Here is a 20,673-nt window from a genome sequence, read left to right on the forward strand (position 1 = left end):
AGGGGAGTAACAATTCAAAATTGTCTTAAATTAAACAATACTGTTTTTGTACAAAAAGATCTTAACTTTAACTATGCCTACAATTGTAAACAGGCAGTCATTTTTTATTTTATTTAAGTCTAATATACAAAATTTCATAATGTGGTCTATAGAGGGTTAAGTAACCTACAAATAACATGGCAAAAATTTGTGGTTTATTTAGAGTTGGACATGAATGACTTTTATTTCAGAACATGTCAGATATAGGGCTGGATATTGATCGAAATTTCCAGACTTAATTCGATTACAATTTACAAGCTCTCGACTTGGATTTGGATTAATTCGGGTATATTAGTATACAGTATATGTTTGTTACATGTTTACTTTTTACAAATGCATAATTTGTACTATGTACATTGTGCTATTCACAAGTATTTAGATTTATATGTAGAGCTGTCCATTTACTCTCTTTTTAAGAATAGTGGCAGTTCAGCAAGTGTCTCACAGAAGTGTTTTGGTAAAACGCATATTAACGAGTCACAGTTTCTTTACTGCATCTGTGCTTTGTATGATTGGCATTTCATATCTCTTTTTTGTTGATTTTAATCAACAACTGATTGTAAAAAAAGAAAGGATATTAAAAGAGACATTATTCAATGACAAATGGATTGTGTGGATCTCGTCTTTGGACACACATTACACGACACAAGTCAAACTAAACTTTTACTCTCAGCAGGCAGTGAAAGGATCTCATGATGAAATTCTTAGTCAGTACAGTATATACTACTCAATCACTGGTGAGTGAAATCTAAACATTGCCAGTGGCTAATCAAAGACATTTTAGTCGCATAATTTGGTCACATATGTGAGTGATTTCAAGATCATTCTTGCGATTTGAAAAATCAATATCAGGATTGTTCAAATAATAATAGCGATTAATTGGGAAATCCATATTGTTACGCAGCCCTAGTCAGATGATTATTCAGATACCAGTCTGACAGGTTCAGTAAATGATTTGTTAGAATGATTTAAACAGAAACTTTTTGACCGACTCATTAAAGTAATTTTCTCATGAATCAGACTGCACTGGTTGCACTGTATGTATGTATGTTTTGCAGCCATTGAAGACAGGGCAAACACTCTAAATACCCAGCTGCAAGCTTTCTATGCCTCTGTCTGAAGCACAGTGGGGACAGAATATTCTGTGTCAAGTTGCCCAAATACAGCATCTTTAGGCATTCGGAATTCAAGTCATCTAACGATGTATTCAGGTCCATCCTTAACATTTTTTGCAAGGCTGGGAAAGACATGCAGTTATCATTATCCTCCCATCTCCACCTCTGAAATGAAACTCCATTGTCAAGGTTGAGACCAGAGAACCAAGTGTGGAGGCAGAGTAACAGAATTTTTTAATAATCAAACACAGCAGAGATGGCGAAGCATGATGGAGACCCGGCACCGACTGCAGCGTGGAAATGGAGGGTGTGTTCGTAGGCTTATGTGCGTTGTGGTAGTATAGAGCAGATCCGTGAGGAATCCTCTGGAGGATAGTGTGTTTGTAGGTTTGTGTGCGTCGTGGTAGTGTGAAGAGCTGATCCACGAGGAATCCTCTGGAGGATAGTGTGTTCGTTGGCGTGAGTGCATCGTGGTAGTGTAGAGGGGTACCCGAAGAGGAATTCTCAGGTGAAGCGACAAGGCGAGTGATGCAACCAACAGGAAGGTAACCACAATCCGGGCACTATGACTGGCAACTAATACAGAAAGCACACAACAGGACCGACTATGGCAGAGAGAGTGGTGAGCAACTAAACACACAACAACAATCTAGCAATGAGCATGAAACAGAGTGGGGTAAATATAGGCAGAAAATAAACAATGGCTAGGTGCCACTCATACCTCAACGTTCCCATGGAAACAATCAGGGTTCCCATGGAAACACTGATTCCACATGCCAGCGGCACCTGAAACACATGAAGAGCATGTAAACACAATGGAACAAACCGGCAGTCTCACCAAGACCGTGACACTCCATATCTGTCACCAGACACAGCAGCAGGGCTTGTTCACAAAGTCTGGTTTGACATTCAGCTGAACCTGGCATAGAGGGTGCGAGAAGGAAATCGGGACTTAAGAAGACATTTATTCGTCATTTAAGAAGACAAAGATGATGTTGAATACGTTTGCCTGTCTCATAATGCAAAAACGAGAAACCACAAAAAGCCAAATGATCCCAAAAATGACTGCTACCGAGAAATCATGTTTTCCAATTCAGATGACGCCCTTTACCCAGTTAAAAGTGTAAAAAAGTACATCATTAAATGCCCAACTGATGCCATATCCTTCTACCTTCATTCACTAAGAGTCCCACAGTAGGAGCTTGACAGGAGAGAGAACTGGTACTCCCACGAGCCAATATATGTAAACAATCATGGAAACATGAGGCATCATTGAGGTAGTCAGATTTGTTTTCTCATTTTTTCCTTTTTCTCCTTTCTCTTTTCTTTCTTTTTTTGTTTCTATTTTTTCTGAATTTTTCTTTCTATTTTTTTCTTTCTTTGTACTTTTTTCTTTGTATTTTTTCTGATTTTGTTTCTTTTTTTACTTTTCTTTTTTCTTTCTTTCTCTCTGTCTCTCACACACACAAACACACACACATAAATGCAAACACAGTACCTTATAACTCCTATAAGTGGTTAATAGAAGCCCATGCTAGCCTAAAGGGATGCTTTTGTACTAGCAAAAAATGCTTGGGCTGTCTCACGAGCGTTTTAGGGACGTAAATCTGAAAATGTCTGAAAAATCTCTTTTAGTGTGGTAACCGTGGTACAAGCGGAATAATTGAGTTCGGCACGTTGAATTTTTGAAAAATAATGTACATGCCGAGGTGGTAACGCACCTCCAGGTGTGCATATTTTTCAATAATTCAATAATCCGACGTCAGTTATTCCTTATGTTCTCAGCGCTTTTAACTCATGACATTCTATTCAGACTGCAAGCTCACATCTCAGGTTTTTTGGAGGTAGTCCATAACAAGCAAAGCGTAATGGTTTGGCATTAATGGTTTCTGACTTTGTGATGATTTTTGCTTGGAAGGGGGACAGGACACCTCTGACATTGCATAATTTTCTCCCACAGATGTGTGAGGATTTGTTCAGACAAACGTCAGATAACACTGACTCTGACCTGTCCTTCTCTGTAGAGGTATGTGTGTGTGTGTCTCAGTACACTGCCTGTGTGTTTTCATGCTTTCACCATATACATGATAAATCTGAGAACTCTGTTGGGACGTCATATTCTTCATAAAATTAAGCATGGAATTTGTCGAATGTGACTTTGTATATACAGACAAAAAAAGGAGTGATATTGTGTGTAATTCTTCTTTGTAGGTGTCATATATGGAGATTTACTGTGAGCGGGTACGAGACTTGTTAAACCCAAAGAGTCGGGGGTCCCTGCGGGTCAGGGAGCATCCTATAATGGGTCCTTATGTAGAAGACCTCTCTAAAATGGCGGTCACCAGCTACAGTGATATCGCTGACCTCATGGACACTGGCAACAAAGCCAGGTATTATTACATATATCAAGCATTACTATAATAAACCTTCCTGCTTCCATGGTCGTGACATACAAGACAGCACTTTTCTTACTCAGTATTTTGGGCTTTTTTTTCTGTAGTAAAAATATCTAAACACCCTTAAAGCAAGAGGGATTTACATGAGAAGCAAAATAACTTTAGATATCAAGTTTTGCTTTAAAAGAAAATCAAAGTTTTGTGAGGTTGATTGTGAGTTAAGGTAAAAATAAGCTTGTTTTCCTCTCGAGTTTTTCTTACCCCATTGGCAATTCTTTTTTTTTTTCTTTTTTTAAGCAGAAGCCTCGCCAATTGTTTTTAGATTTATCTGAAAACAGATTTTTCATTTTTTATTTTGAGATATTTTTACTGGAAAACAAGACAAAAATACAGAGTAAGAAATTTTTTTTTTTGCCTTGTGTCCTAATCAGACATGATGTGACATGTTTCCAGCATCCTCACTGTGGTGGAGTAATGGAAACAATGTGAACAATGTCAGTCTTGGCAAAAATCTTATTGAAATTACTGACTAAATGTTTTTTGATTTTGTTAACAAACGAGACAAGAATGTCACTAATTTAAAGGGGTCATGACATACTCTTTATATATATATATATATATATATATATATATATATATATATATATATATATATATATGATTTTATGATCTTCCCTGAGGTCACCAAACAGTCATAATTTAGTCATATATAATAATTTTCCACCCTGTCTCTGGCCCTCGGTCTGAAACGCTCGGTTTCAAGCTGTCTGGCCCTTTAAGACTTCAATCACCGGCGCCGGAACGAGTTTTTTAGTGGGGGGGCAGTAAACTGGGCTGGTTGTGACGTCATCAAAACAACATTCCGCAGTCAATATGGCCAGTTTATAAACAATAATAACAATCTGGCCAATTTATACCGGACCAGCTTCCAAGATTTTCAAAATCACATTGACTGACTAGTTATTTATCAACATACACAGTTCGAATGCATGTAACTGAACTAAAGAGATTCAAATCTGCTTCCGCGCTGACACAGAGAGACTGCATTATATTCACAGTTCGCTCATAGCTTTGAGGCAGCTGTCTTCAGTTTCAGATACTACTGGAACATTGTTGGTTCAGCTGCGTGTTCTTGTGTATGGGTCTCTCTTTTTTATGTCTATTAAATCGTTTGACAGTCTTTTATTGTTTGTGTCTGCATTCAACAACGTTACACAAGCTATGTTTTATACCATTTTTAAAGTAGCATATTACATTCGACATTGTGTGACTTGAAGAGTTAAGGGTTCAAGTTATTTTCTCATCCCCAATAATAGGATACAAAGCAATATTTGTTCATTATCCTACTTTGTCTAATTATCCAAGAAAGCCACTTGTTAGTGAGGCTAATCGGAAAAAACAACTACAATTTGCTAGGGAGCATAAAGATTGGACTGTGGAGCAAGGGAAAAAGGTAATGTGGTCTAATGAGTTCCAAATTTACCCATTTCCAAAGCTATGGGCGCGTCAGGGTAAGAAGGGAAGCGTATGAAATGATGCACCCATCATGCATAGTGCTCACTGTACAAGCTTCTGGAGGCAGTGTTATGATCTGGGGTTGCTTCAATTGGTCAGGTCTAGGTTCAGCAACATTGTGCAGCAATAAAATGATGTCACCTGACAACCTGGATGTACTGAATGACCAGGTTATCCCATCAATGGATTTTTTTCTTCCCTGACGGCACGGGCATATTCCAGGATAACAATGCCAAGATTCATCGGGCTCAAATTGTGAAAGAGTGGTTTAGGGAGCATGAGGAATCATTTTACACATGAATTGACCACCACAGAGTCCTGACCTTAACCCCATTGAAAGTCTTTGGGATGTGCTGGAGAAGACTTTACGGAGTGGTTTGACTCTCCCGTCATCAATACAAGATATCAGCCAAAAATTAATACAACTCTGGATGGAAATAAATGTTGTGATGTTGCATAAGGTTGTCGAAACAATGCCACAACGAATGCGTGCCGTAATCAAAGCTAAAGGCGGTCCAACTAAATAATAGAGTATGCAACTTTTTTTTTGGGCTAGACAGTGTACAAGATCATATAAGTCATATAATGCAAGTTATAACTACTTAAATATACATAAACATCTGGACTTCTGTATAACGGAACATCTCCTTATGGTTCAACACACGGCGACAAAACAACATAGAATGGCAGTGACAACTAGCCAGCATGCCCTCATCGACTTTCATTAATTTCTGGCTTTTTTATTCATGTTCCGGGACTTTTGTAGATCAGTTGTTAAATGGACCAATCAGACATCTGCTTTATTTTTTTTTACTTTTCTTGGTGCAAAGGGCAAAATGGCACGTTTACCTATTTAAATGAATATCTGATACTAAAACAACACCGAATTATAGTTCTTATCAGGAATATACTTTAACGTCTGTTGTTGTTTATGCTTGAAGACTTGCTATTGGATGTTGTCATTGCATAATTAATGAGGTACATATGTGCAGGTTTTGGGGACGGTTTGGGGGTGTTATTAATTAACATTTAAAAGTTATTGGGGGGTTATAGTTATGTTTTATGTTTTAATGTTAATTATGTCATTTATGTTATGACATGGGTTTATTTTTTAGTTGCCCTGGTTGAGATTAGTGTTCCTCTTGAGTTAGGTGTGATACTGTTTAAAGTAATGATGGCAAACACAGCTTTTTGGTGTTCTGAATCAATAGAAACAATTGCTTTGGTAAATGATTTTGTGTTTCGAATCGCTCGAAACGCCACACACTGGCGACACCTGCTGGTGAAGTCACATTACTTGGCCAGTTTGATACATGCTTTGAAGCATTGATTAGAAACAATTGATTTGTTAAGGTTTCAAAACTTGATGAAGTGTGTTACATAAGTGCCCTTCACTTGTTTAAGTTTGTTGAGGCCTGACCTATTGATTGTTTGAGCGAGACATCAGTTTGATCGTTTTTATCTATCAAGAGCAGGAAAGCAATGACTCAAAGCGACTATTAGTCACTCCTTTTCAGTCAGTTACCATGCTATACTACTTTAAATGCATGTGTCAAAAGTGCACATATTTTTATGTCAGCCGAAGTTTTCAAACGTAATACGATACATGTTGATGTTGGGTGCTTCAACCAGCTTCAACAGGCCAAAGCAGAGCATGCTAATCTTCACATCTCACATCTTCTGTGTTTGTTTACACACAGGACAGTCAGTGGCAGCAGCAGAATGAGGCGAGTTTTTAAATGTTGCACTTGTACCACTCTTAAAACGCGACGCACATTGCCGGAAATGCATCAAACCGATCAACGATGTTTACATGTTTACAAAAGACCAACAATTAAAAATAGCACAGATGGGGGTGCAAAAACGGTGCATGACACCTTCCAAACAGCACAACAGCAAGACAGCGCAGCTGAATGAAACACAATGGGGGTCTCCATTTATAACTTGATATCGCGCCTTTTAAAAGTGGCACGAGATGTATGACAATGGTCAAAGCCGTTCGTCTAGTGCACATTTATGTAGAAAACATTTAAATCCAGACAGGCACATGAAGGTGTCCTGTGTAAGTCCACTTTGGATGAACCTCCTATGACAGGCCCATCTCTCTGCTCTTCTCCTGTGTGACTGACTGACCACCAGTGGGCGGGGCCAAGGGTGCAATGATGGAGAAATAGATGTTGATGTCTTACTGAGGAGGCAATCATAATGCAGATGTATTTGGTCCTTGTGACATCACAAGTTACAATACAGTTGAAGTCAGAAGTTTACATACACCTTAGCCAAATACATTTAAACTCAGTTTTTCACAATTCCTGATATTTAATCATAGAAAACAATCCTTGTCTTGGGTCAGTTAGGATCACTACTTTATTTTAAGAATGTGAAATGTCAGAATAATAGTAGAGAGAATAATTTATTTCAGCTTTTATTTCTTTCATCACATTCCCATTGGGTCAGAAGTTTACATGCAATTTGTTAGTATTTGTTAGCATTGCCTTTAAATTGTTTAACTTGGGTCAAACGTTTTGGGTAGCCTTCCACAAGCTTCTCACAATAAGTTGCTGGAATTTTGGCCCATTCCTCCAGACAGAACTGGTGTAACTGAGTCAGGTTTGTAGGCCTCCTTGCTCGCACACGCTTTTTCAGTTCTGCCCACAAATTTTCAGATTGAGGTCAGGGCTTTGTGATGGCCACTCCAATGCCCGAGCTTTAACTTCATGGCTGATGTCTTGAGATGTTCCTTCAATATATCCATATAATTTTCCTTCCTCATAATGCCATCTATTTTGTGAAGTGCACCAGTCCCTCCAACAGCAAAGCACCCCCACAACATGATTCTGCCACCCCATGCTTCACGGTTGGGATGGTGTTCTTAGGCCTGCAAGCCTCACCCTTTTTCCTCCAAACATAACAATGGCCATTATGGCCAAAACGTTCCATTTTTGTTTCATCAGACCAGAGGACATTTCTCCAAAAAGTAAGATCTTTGTCCCCATGTGCACCTGCGTGGTTTTGGCGGTTTTGGAGCAGCGGCTTCTTCCTTGCTGAGTAGCCTTTCAGGTTATGTCGATATAGGACTCGTTTTACTGTGGATATCTACCTGAAATAAAAATTATTACCACCATCCTGATTTCTTCTGTTTTTGTGTATATCTCAAATTGTTTCATAAAACAATGGCAATCTGGGTAAACATAAAATACAGTTTTTAAATGATACTGTTATTTATTGAAGCAAAAAAAGTTATCCAGTACCAACTGGGCTTGTGTGAAAAAGTATTTAGTTACTAAATCCCCAGATCTATGAAACTGCATTCATAATGGGGTTCACATGGACTAGACACACCTAGGCCTGATTACTGCCAGCCCTGTTCAATCAAATCAATACCTAAACAGAACTTTTTCAGCAGCATGAAGTTGGCTAAAAAGTCTCACCCAGTAGCACACTATGTCAAGGTCAAAAGAAAAAGGTGATTGATATACATCAGTCTGGGAAGGGTTACAAAGGCTCTGGGATTCCAAAGAACCACAGTGAGAGTCATTATCTCCAAATGGATAAAACTTGGCACAGTAGTGAACCTTCCCAGAAGTGGCTGACCTTCCAAAATTCCTCCAAGAGCACAGCGAAACCTCATCCAGGAAGTCACAAAAAAGCCAAGGACAACATCCAAGGAACTGCAGGCCTCTCTCGCATCAATAAAGGTCACTGTTCATGACTCCACTATCATAAAGACACTGGCTAAGAATGGCATCCATGGAAGAGTGGCGAGGCGAAAACCACTGCTAACCCAGGAGAACATTAAGGTTTGTCTGAATTTTGCCAAAACACACCTTGATGATCCTCAAATCTTTCATGAGAATGTTCTGTGCACTGATCAGTCGAAAGTGGAACTGTTTGGAAGACAGGTATCCCGTTACATCTGACGTAAATCAAACAGAATTCCACGAAAAGAACATCATACCTACAGTCAAACATGGTGGTGGTACTGTGATGGTGCGGGGATGCTTTGCTGCTTCAGGGCCAGGGTGACTTGCAATAATTGAGGGAAACATAGATTCTGCTCTCTACCAGAAAAACAGCGTTTGAAAAACTGATCTCCAGTTATCGGAAGTATTTGGTTACAGTTGTTGCTGCTAAAGGTGGCACAATCAGCTATTAAGTTTAAGGGGGCAGTTAGATTTTCACATGGGTGAAATAGGTGTTTGATAACTTTTTTGCTTCAATAAAAAACTTTTTTGTTTAAAAACATTTTGTGTTTACTCAGGTTACCTTTGTTTTATGTTATATCTCGTTTGAAGATATAAAACAATTTAGTATAAAAAATACACAAATATAGAAGAAATCAGGAAGGGGACAAATAATTTTTCACATCACTGTAAATAAGAGTGCTTTTTATCTTCATCAAAGCAAGTAATACTTCAGTTTAAAATGTTTAATCATATAAAATAATATTGACATGAAATAAGCATGTTGTATCTCCCAGTCATGATCACACACAGGCGATGTCCAGGTCAGCCCAAATCATGAGATTCAGCCAACAGAAGAGCAATGCCAAAACACTACTCGCGTAAAGTGATCTTCTGCAAACTGCTTGCAATTTTAACTTTCAACCACAGATGTCGCTAGAGAGCACAAAGTTACATAGTGCAGCTAAGAATTGATTAAAATAATCCACTTATAGTATGTTGTGGATTTCCCAGTAAAATTTTCACAAACAGGTTAATTCACTCAAACACATCCTATATATGAGATTAATCAGCTATATCCACAGCATATACAGTGCATTCAGAAACTATTCAGACCTCTTTATTTATTTTTTTTTTCAAGCTTTGTTATGTTGCAGCCTTATGCTAAAATGCTTTAAATTATTATTTTTCCACATCAATATACACTCAATACCCCATAATGACAAAACAAAAAACAGATTTTTGATAACTTTGCAAAATTTATTAAAAAGAAAAAAACGGAATTTCACATTGACATAAGTATTCAGACCCTTTGCTTGACACTTGAAATTTAGCTCAGGTGCATCCCATTTCTCTGGATCATCTTTGAGATGTTTCTACACTTTGATTGGAGTCCCCCTGTGGCAAATTCAATTTTGACATGATTTGGAAAGGCACACACCTGTCTACATAAGGTTTCACAGCTGAAAATGCATATCAGAGCAAAAACCAAGCCATGAGGTCAAAGGAACTGCCTGCAGAGCTCTGAGACAGGATTGTGTCAAGGCACAGATCTGGGGAAGGCTTTCAGCTGCCTTTAAGGTTCCCAAGAGCACACTGGCCTCTTCGTAGAGCTGGCCGCCCAGCCAAACTGAGCAATCGGGGGAGAAGGGCCTTGGTAAGAGAGGTGACCAAGAACCCAATGGTCCAAGCGACATGTCTGGAGGAAACCAGGCACCGCTCATCACCTGCGCAGTACCAAGCATGGTGGTGGTAGCATCATGCCGTGGGGGTGTTTTTCAGCGGCAGGGACTGGGGGACTTGTCAGGGTTGAAGGAATGCTGAATGCAACAAAATACAGAAATATCTTTAATGAAAGCCTGGTCCAGAGCACTCAGGACCTCAGATTTTGCCAAAGGTTCACCTTCCAACAGGACAATGACCCTAAGCACACAGCCAAGACAACGCAAGAGTGGCTTAGGGACAACTCTGTGAATGTCCTTGAGTGGCCCAGCAAGAGCTTGGACTTGAACCCAATTGAACATCTCTGGAGAGACTTGAAAATGGTCCCCATCAAACCTGACAGATCTTGAGATGATCTGCAGAGAAGAACTGCAAAAAATCCCCAAATTCAGGTGTGCAAAGTTTGTCGCATCATACCCAAAAAGACTTAAGGCTTTAATCGCAGTCAAAGGTGCTTCAACAAGTACTGAGTTAAGGGTCTGAATATTTATGTCAATGTGATATTTCAGTTTTTTCTTTTAATAAATTTGCAAAGTTATCAAAAATCTTGTTTTTGCTTTGTCATTTTGGGGTATGGAGTGTAGACTGATGTGAAAATAATATTAATTTAAAGCATTTTAGCATAAGGCTGCAATATAACAAAATGTGAAAAAAAATGAAGGGGTCTGAATACTTTGAGTGCACTGTATGTAATATTGCAACTTACAACTGCACACACAATGAAGAGGATGAACAGGTGAACTTGATCTAAGTTACACATTAGTCAGAATACCTGTAAAAACTTGCTTCACGTAAAGCAATATCCTAAACGGTCTAAAACACAGAATAGTCTCTAAAAGCGTGATGGATTCACATCATGGTTGTGAAAAAGTAGCTAATGCTGTACTTCAATATACGATATTTATTGTAGGCTGTTCAGGAGCTACAGTACTGTGCAAAAGTTTTAGAATGACATCTTTTCAAATGGCATTACAAAATATTGACTAAATTTAATGGACATTTGAGTAAAAAAAAACCCAAATATGATCAGTGTTAAAATATTAACACTGCATTTGAATCATCTAAGAATTTTCATTTAATGCAGTCTCTGATGTAACGTGAATAGTGTTTTCCAGTGTGATTGGATCTCTTTAAAATCACACTGGAGATGCATTGAAATACAAGGTGTAAATGCAATCCAGTTGAAGAATTCCTATGCTTAAAGAGTTACTATCCATGTTATATATACCACCTATATGTTTGTTCACCCAAAAATGAAAATTCTCTCATCATTTAATCACCCTCATGTCATCCCAGATGTGACTTTCTTCTGCAGAACGACAAGATCTTTAGAAGAATATCTCAGCTCTGTAGGTTCATACAATGCTAGTGAATGGTGGTCAGAACTTTGAAGTTCAAAGAAGCATAAAAGTAATCCATATGACTCCAGTAGTTAAATCCATATCTTCAGAAGCGATATGATAGGTGTGGGTGAGAAACAGGTCAATATTTAAGTCCTTTTATACAATAAATTCTCCCCCCAACCAACTAGGTGGGGATATGCATGAAGAATGCGAATTGCCAAAATCAAAAGAATGTGGAAGTGAAAGTGGAGATTTATAGTAAAAAAGGTTCTGGCCAACCATTCACTGCATTATATGGACCTACAGAGCAGAGATATTCTTCTAAAAATCTTTGTTTGTGTTCAGCAGAAAAAAGTAAGTCATACACATCTGGGATGGCATGAGGGTGAGTAAATGATGAGAGAATTTTCATTTTTGGGTGAACTATCCCTTTAATGGCAGATGTACAGGGGCTTCTGTGTTTTATCTTAACTGAATTTTTCTGTCACATAAAGGACGGTTGCAGCAACAAACATGAATGAGACTAGCAGCCGCTCTCACGCTGTCTTCACCATCCTCTTCACACAGCGCAGACATGATAACATGACCAACCTGGACACTGAGAAGGTGTGTGTGTGAGATTAGAGAACACTACTAGAGTGTTGGTATATAATTTGAAATGGGAGTAGGCAAACATGGACACATGGATGGATAGATGGAGTAGACTGTCAACAGTGTGTTTGTACACCTGTCTTCCATCACATTATTTGTTGTTTTTCTTAACTCACTCTGGTTTGTTTGACTGCTGCTTAGGTGAGTAAGATCAGTCTGGTGGATCTGGCAGGAAGTGAGCGAGCAGACTCATCTGGAGCCAAAGGCATGAGGTTAAAGGTGAGGGGGAAATGTGTCAGATGTCTTTTTTTTTAGTCTTAAGTTGAAAAAAAAAAAAAAAGTTTACATAAACATGATCATTTACTCATCCTCATGTCATTCAGAACCTATAAGATTATTGTTTGTTTTTTGGAATACAACAGGGGTGTAAAAAGTAGGGATGTGCCCAAAGCCAAATACCTTATTCGGAAAGACACGAATAATGGCTTCGAAACAAATAACGGATTCATCCAAATAATATAAAAAATATTCGTATGACTGATTGTCCAGGAGGCAAAAGGATAAAGTGATATTTTAAATAAACATACACAAAATTACAAAGAATTTATGAATCTGTGCAGCCAGTATTTCTAAAGTGTAAACCTTATGAATGAAAATTCAGATCAGATGGCCGCGATCTCGACTCTGTTTACGGTCTTTGTTAATCGTGCGCCTCTGAAGCTTGTCAAGTGTAACATTAAGATAGGACATCATGTATACTTTCCACTTCTTGAAATGTCTATGTTTTGTTTTTTATCGCCTATTCTACTTAGTAGGTCCTCGCTGCACACCCCTAGTAAAAAGTACTCAGAAATTATACTCAAGTGAAAGTACTGTATGATACTGAGTGAAAATTGTATTCAATTAAAAGTCCAAGTATCTAGCCAAAAACATACTTGAGTGAAGGTACTCACACTAAACTGAACTTAAGTATTAATAAAGTAAGAAGTAAATTTGTTTTCCTAGCTAGAATGAAATCAAGACAGGGATTACATTGGTGGAATGAATAACATCTGCATGTACTGTCTTACGACTGTCGTAGTTCTCCCTCTAGTAACGGTCGTGATGAACTGTCAATTTGCTTGCAATGGATTGTATTTGTTGCAACAAAGAATTGCAGTGTCAGAGCGCTCAGTCCCTTGAGATGTATAAAAAGATCAAAAAATGAAAATAAAGTTTTAAAGAAAGCTAGTGAGGTTATTGGATTTGTGAGTTTGCTTCTTGAAGTTTCTACCAAACTTCTACCAAAATTCACTCATTATTAAAAAGCGGCTGCAGTCCAGTAAACGGGCAGGTAGCACTAGGCTTATTTCGGACTACACAGCCAAAGCCATAGGGGGTTTGAGCAACATGAGAATGAGTAAATTATATATTTTTGGATGAAATATTCCTTTCAGTTGTCACTCACTGGCTTTTCACACCGTATCAAATATTAACAGATCATTTCACTGTGATGTCTATTTTGTAGGAGGGAGCCAATATTAATAAATCTCTTACAACACTGGGTAAAGTCATCTCAGCCCTGGCAGACATGGTGAGAACTAGATATTTTATTTTTGTGGCTTCATAGTTTGCTCTCTTTCCTTCTCTACCCTGCTATTTACTGCTACATCAGAATACATTATTTATTTTGTCACTCGCCTTTCAGTGTTTTCTCTCACAGTTTAAGTTCTCTCTCAAGAGTAATGATTGTTTTTTCCTCCACAGCACGGCACGAAGAAGAGACGCTCAGATTTCATTCCCTACAGGGACTCTGTGCTCACATGGTTATTGAGAGAGAATCTGGGTAAGTCTTGCTGTCTGAAGGCCTGTTCACCCTAAAAAGCCCTTTCACGCCAAATGCGAATTTTTGGCACAGTTACTCGCCGCAATGAAGATTTTGAAACAAAAACAAAGGAGCCTCTCACAACAGGAGTTTTTTTTCTTCTTCAGTAAGTGTGTGGATTTTTTTTTTTTCCCTCACTCGCCATTGAAATGCCCCGACCGGTTATCGGGTGTATCGGGTGCTTCAGCAGTTATTTTTACACTCGATTCTTTTTGAACACCCCTTAGACTGTGGTGTAGATGTTCATACTGCCAGTCAATTTGTCCAACAGTTGAATTGAAATAGTTTGCGAAAGTGTCTCGAGTGTATTCTTTCTCTTTGAGCAAATCAACAACAAATTCGTCATTGCTGCTGTTGCTTATATAGAAATCCGTTTTCTTTTAGCATTTTGCAGTCGGCTTGCTAGAGAACTCGCTTGTCTTTCAGACTGTGATTGCATGGTTGTTTTGCTAACTTAGTAGTTATTCTTTTCATCTGTGATAAGCAGAGACAGGACCATATGAAAGGTGTGTTGCACACTTACTTTACCGGACTAAAATGGACTGTTGATCAGCGCCACCTCTGGTAAAGACGTGAATGTGTTAATGGCGATTATTCATACCGCTTTTGGTGTGAAGGGGCCCATTGTCTATAATTTGTCCCGCTTTTTCGTGTTGCATTCGGTCTGAAACGGCATTAAGAGCCAATATTCAGAACAAGCAAGACTTTGAATTCTAAAAATTTAAATTTGTCCCAAACAAAATGAGTTTCCCTCTTTTGATTAAATAAACTCACCGACCCTACGCATTAGGCTATGTGGAGCTACGGCGGTTATGGCATAGTCTGACGTGCACCTCTTCAAAAATGTAACTGCGCGTTGTGTCGACGCAGACGACAGCAGCTGTGATTGGTCCGCTGTGTTACCAGAGACCGCCCCCAGCATGACAATAAATTATCTGTGGTTGTGTTGCATTTTCTCCAAGATTATTTTATCTATGCATCTTACCCACTGATCAGTGATCGTGTCACATTGTGTTTGGACCCGTTTCGTTTTTTGTGAGCATCTGCTGTTTTTATATTCTGTTTTATGTGAACAAGCGAAAACGTGACAAAAGACACATCTGTAAAACATCTGAACACATCCAATAAACTCTGTGCTTTTTTCTTGGGTCTTTTACTCTCTATGTATCAAGTATGTGAGTGAAATAATACTTGCCGTATTCTAATCCAGAACTTTGCGATCTGCAAGATGTTTTGACCGTATGTTTGACTGTATGGTGTAGACAATCATATTTCATAAGTTATGAAATCGGAAACTTCTAATTTGTCAGCAGATTAAAAAAGCACCTGATAATAGTTGGTTATTTTGCCTAAATGCATAGTAAAGGTTTTAAGTTTTAAAACAAAACCCGCTGTGTTTTGGTCAAGCAAGCAGTTCAGTTCAGTTTTTCAGCACGGAGCGCTAAAGTATGCCACGTTATTTATTTATTATTATTTAAGCGAGTCAAAAGCAATCATACAGTTTATGCCTGATTTATTGTCTCTCTGCATAGCAGGCAACATGTATAATAAATATTATGTACCTAAATACTACATTGATGAACTCGTTTTTAATGTTTCAATAATTGAATAAATACTTTTGAATACACAAATACCATTGCATTACCTTTTTATACTATTTATTAAATGTAGATTTATTTTTAGACATTAAGGCATTTTTGTCTCGATACAATAGCATTTTGGCTGTGTAGGCTACTCACAAAACGATGCAGAACTCCACTACGCAGAGCGTACAACGTATTTTCGATGCAGAAGTATAAACCGGTGTTGTGTCGAAGTCTGTTCCCCGTATGTTTCTCCGGTTAGTGTTCCCTGTAGAGGTGTTAAACATTAAATATAGGGGGAACAGACTTCGACAAAGGGGAAACATAGGGGGAACAGATTTCGACACAACCGCCTATGTTTCCCCGGTTAGTGTTCCCTGTAAAGGAGTTAAACATTAAACATAGGGGGAACAGACTTCGACAAAGGGGAAACATAGGGGGAACAGATTTCGACACAACCGCCTATGTTTCCCCGGTTAGTGTTCCCTGTAAAGGAGTTAAACATTAAACATAGGGGGAACAGACTTCGACAAAGGGGAAACATAGGGGAAACAGATTTCGACACAACCGCCTATGTTTCCCCGGTTAGTGTTCCACGTATTGCTGTTAAACATTAAACATAGGGGGTAACAGACTTCGACACTACCTTAGGGGATACATAGGGGGAACAGACTTCAACACTACCTTAGGGGATACATAGGGGGAACAGACTTCGACACAACACCGTCCTTAAGATTTTGGAACATTAGTCTGGAACCGATATTTCTGATAGAAAGCAGTCAGTGGAGCTCATTGTATTATCAGATGGCTTCTATTTTTCATTAAAGTGAGTGAAATCTTTATGGTCTTGTGAGCTATTGATTTTGTGAGTAGTTGTTTAGTTGCTTTAAAGTGTCTGTTTTTGTCAGATGGGTTGTATAAAAGCACTCTTGCTTGTGTGATATAGCTTTATATACTGTGGCAGTTCTGTAAACAAAAAGTTAATACCATGTAACGGACATTTCAGACACAAAACAGCCAGTTATTTTGTTTATTTTTGCTCCGCCAATGACATTAGTTCCAAGCAAAGAGGCGTTGACTTTTTATTTATAGTACTCTTGAACGTACCAGCCTGAAAAAATGTGGGATGTTTAAGCTAATGAAGAAATATAAAGCTATCTATCAGCAATGGTGTATCATAAATATGTAATATCTTATTTTATTTATATATCATTAAAGCTTGTGAATGACCATAGTGCTTTTTTCATTTCACAATTAGTGTGAATGCACCGGTCATCAGCGATTCATTTCACTGTTTTGTTTCACTCTTGGTTTGAACAGGCCTTTAACCAATGTATCGTTAGTGCTCCGCTCCCAAGCAGAGTTTAATTAAGTGTTTGTGTTTGAAGGTGGAAACTCTCGCACAGCAATGATTGCTGCCCTGAGTCCAGCAGATATCAATTATGAGGAAACACTCAGTACGCTCAGGTAAAAAGACACACTTGAGACAATCTTCTGTCTGATAAAAGTGTAGTACTACACTCCACTGGATAAACTATACAGCCTTTAATCCTGTGGGCAACCCAATGCAGGTATGCAGACAGAGCAAAGCAGATCAAGTGTAACGCTGTGGTGAATGAGGATCCAAACGCACGTCTCGTCAGAGAGCTGAAAGAGGAGGTGAACAGACTCCGAGATCTGCTGCTGTCTCAAGGACTCAGCAACCTCATCACTGCCTCAGGTAAACACACACAGAACTCATTTACACCTGGTAATTGTCTCTGTGATCACAAGAGGTCAGCTGGACTGTGTAGCTTAAAACAAATTTCAGCTGATTTTGCAACAAATTTTGAACTGATTAATGGAAATGAATTTACATTTCCAAATCTAGGTGGGGGCCTGGGTAGCTCAGCAAGTAAAGACGCTGACTACCACACCTGGAGTCGCAAGTTCGAATTCAGGGCGTGCTGAGTGACTCCAGTCAGGCTTCCTAAACAACCAATTGGCCCTGTTGCTAGGGTGGGTAGAGTCACGTTGGGTTAACCTCCTCGTGGTCACTGTAATATGGTTCTCGCTCTCGGTGGGGTGCGTGGTGAGTTGTGCATGGATGCTGCGGAGAATAGCGTGAAGCCTCCACACGCACTAGGTCTCTGCGGTAACATGCTTAACAAGCCACGTGATAACGGATTGACGAGCAGAGGCAACTGAGATTTGTCTTCCGCCACCCGGATTTAGGCGAGTCACTGCGCCGCCACGAGGACTTAGAGCGCATTGGGAATTGAGCATTCCAAATTGGGGAGAAAAATCCAAAAAATAAATAAATTATCAAATCTAATGCAGTTTTTGCTGCTGAAGTTTACATCAGAAGTTTAAATCAGGTTAAATTCATTAAACACTCCTATACCTGCAAGACGCGAGACAAGGAAGGATCACAAAACTAGTCTAATTACAAACTTAATGGCCAAATAAATAGCTAATTAAACTCATTATGATTTTCAGAGTGTTGCTTATTTAAGCAAAGTCATGGCAAATACATTGTACATATACAATGTATTGCCCAAACCTAGTGGTGTTATTGGGGTCCAAATTGATGTGATCCAGTCACTTAAACCACATTCAGTGGTGGTTGGGGACACATATGGCCATATCGCATTTGTAGTGTAAACTCAAGTGTGTCCCAGACAACATTGAAGGACCACGTACTAACCTAATACATAATTAATGTGGCAAAACAAGGGTTTTAAACTTTGCCTGAAAAGACTGTCTTAAAAGAATGAGAAAACTTATACATTACATATGCAAGACTTCACAGAACATATTTGGTATGCATGACAAACACACAGTCATGCACCAAATGAGTGAACCTCATAAAAACCATTTTACCTTAACAAAACTTTTCTTTGTTTTGTTTTTTAATTGTAAAAAGTATTCTCAGTGGTGTTTCTCATTACTGTAATACAATAATTTATTACTTTTTGTAATAATAGCAGTGATTAATATCTTCAACTTTGAAGCATTTTTGGGCATCCGCCAGCAATTTTTCACACTCAAATTTAAAAGCTCACCGTTCACACATACTGTGGAATAATTCCAAAAAATGTGCTTTATTTACAGAGAACCCCCCCCCAAATAAAAAAATAAAATTCATAAATAATATTGTATGTGTTTATAATCTCATGATAAACAGATTTTTTATTTTTTTTTGTGTGTGGAAAAAAACAAAACAAAAACAAACAATACTTTTCTATGTTGTCCTGATTTTGTAAGCATGTAATTTTGGTTCTGTTCATCTCCCTCCATATAGTCTTATTTTATTCCACTAGATGGCAGGAAGTACTAGAAAAAAGAATTTTTCCTCTATCACCAAAATGCCAACCTGAAATGTAGGTGGCGCTATAAAGCATTTTAGGCATCGCAGATGTGTTCATTTATAGACATTCAGTCTAATTTCAGTTCTTGCACCACGTCGATTTTTTTCATTGAATATCTCGGCCTCTGAGTGGACTACAAGCTCATTCTACATGTCATTAGAAAGTTAGACTCCCCTTTGCGATAATGTATAACATTTTATCATTAATAGTCGATAACATACATTTCTGATGATTTGTTTAGCATACTTTTCCTGCGGCACTGCATATTTTGTTCTGGATATCTAAGATAAAACAGTGGATTATTCACACAAGCAAGCCCACAGACAAGAAAACTAGTGGCTCATTTTTTTTAGAGAACATCCTGAGGTAAAAGCAGATATAAAGTTTTTAGCAGCAGTTATCGATGCATAAAAGAGATGTTTATATTTGATGTCTTACAAATATCATATTTCACTTTGTGATTCTTTTGAAAATATTTTAAACTGTACATGTTTATTGATTGTCTACTTAAGTGCAATTTTAAAGACTTTTATAGTACTATTAATATTTCTACCACATACCACTAGGTGGAGCTTATTTGTGAAGCGGATGTTTTAAGGCCTTATTCTGTTATTTTAAGTAACATAAACGCAGAAGTGATGGTTATCTATGAAAAGTTTCAAACAATACCACGTATGCCTAACGTGTGTATACGGGGACTTGAGCAGTTTAAGCGTAAACTTTTTTTGTAATATAGCACCCCATTTTGGACCCATTGGCGTCCACAGAGTTCAAGAGGTTAAAGAACTTGTATTCTAAATTATTTTATATTATTATTTAAATCCGCATAAGTTAACAACTGTTTTGTTCATGTAAAAAAAAAAACCTGTAGAGTAGATATACATCATATACCTCCTTTTTGATTATAAACATAAAGCATAGTCTGTTTTTCGTGCTTAACGCAAGTTTTAAAAAAAATAAGTACATCTGGAAAGATTGCCACCTATATGTCAGTGGTGGTAATTTTTTTTTACAGTAGATATACAGTAAATCCTTAATTTTGAGTCAAACAGATCATTAGAATACTTACAAATTGTATCTATTTGAAACAAATACAGAATCATGTTTTTTCTTCTAAAACATTTTATTTCAAAATGTAAATGTCTCACTGGCGATGAAATATGAGCATCACATAGACTTGCATTAAAAAGGACCCCACACATATTTAGGGATCAGAAGGTCATAGAGAGTTGAGGATGGTCTCTGGTGACTTTGGCCAGTCAGCAACCATCAAGCAACCATTTAGTAATGCCCTAGCAACACCCTAGCAACCCCTAGAAACCACCGAAATTACATTGCTTAAATACAAACAAGATGTAATGCAATTTTTTTTACTTCATTTATTCATGTTTTTGGAGAATCCCAAGGCATATTTTGACTTAATACAAGATTAAGATTTTGTGTGTGTGTGTGTGTGTGTTTAACTCTTAAAT

General features: G+C 38.1%; 1 protein-coding gene across 1 annotated transcript in view; it reads left to right on the forward strand.

The window, feature by feature from the left end:
* The window catches only part of LOC127425951 (kinesin-like protein KIF1C), a 63,725-nt gene that overhangs the window by 16,382 nt on the left and 26,670 nt on the right, over nt 1-20,673 (forward strand). The window contains exons 5-12 of the mRNA XM_051672321.1: nt 3,115-3,180; nt 3,366-3,544; nt 12,308-12,419; nt 12,606-12,683; nt 13,912-13,977; nt 14,151-14,229; nt 17,240-17,318; nt 17,423-17,571. Coding sequence (XP_051528281.1) covers nt 3,115-3,180; nt 3,366-3,544; nt 12,308-12,419; nt 12,606-12,683; nt 13,912-13,977; nt 14,151-14,229; nt 17,240-17,318; nt 17,423-17,571 — 808 coding nt within the window. The remainder of the gene's footprint in view (nt 1-3,114; nt 3,181-3,365; nt 3,545-12,307; nt 12,420-12,605; nt 12,684-13,911; nt 13,978-14,150; nt 14,230-17,239; nt 17,319-17,422; nt 17,572-20,673) is intronic.

Source organism: Myxocyprinus asiaticus, chromosome 3 (assembly GCF_019703515.2).
Source record: "Myxocyprinus asiaticus isolate MX2 ecotype Aquarium Trade chromosome 3, UBuf_Myxa_2, whole genome shotgun sequence".
In the NCBI taxonomy this organism is placed as follows: Eukaryota; Metazoa; Chordata; class Actinopteri; order Cypriniformes; family Catostomidae; genus Myxocyprinus; species Myxocyprinus asiaticus.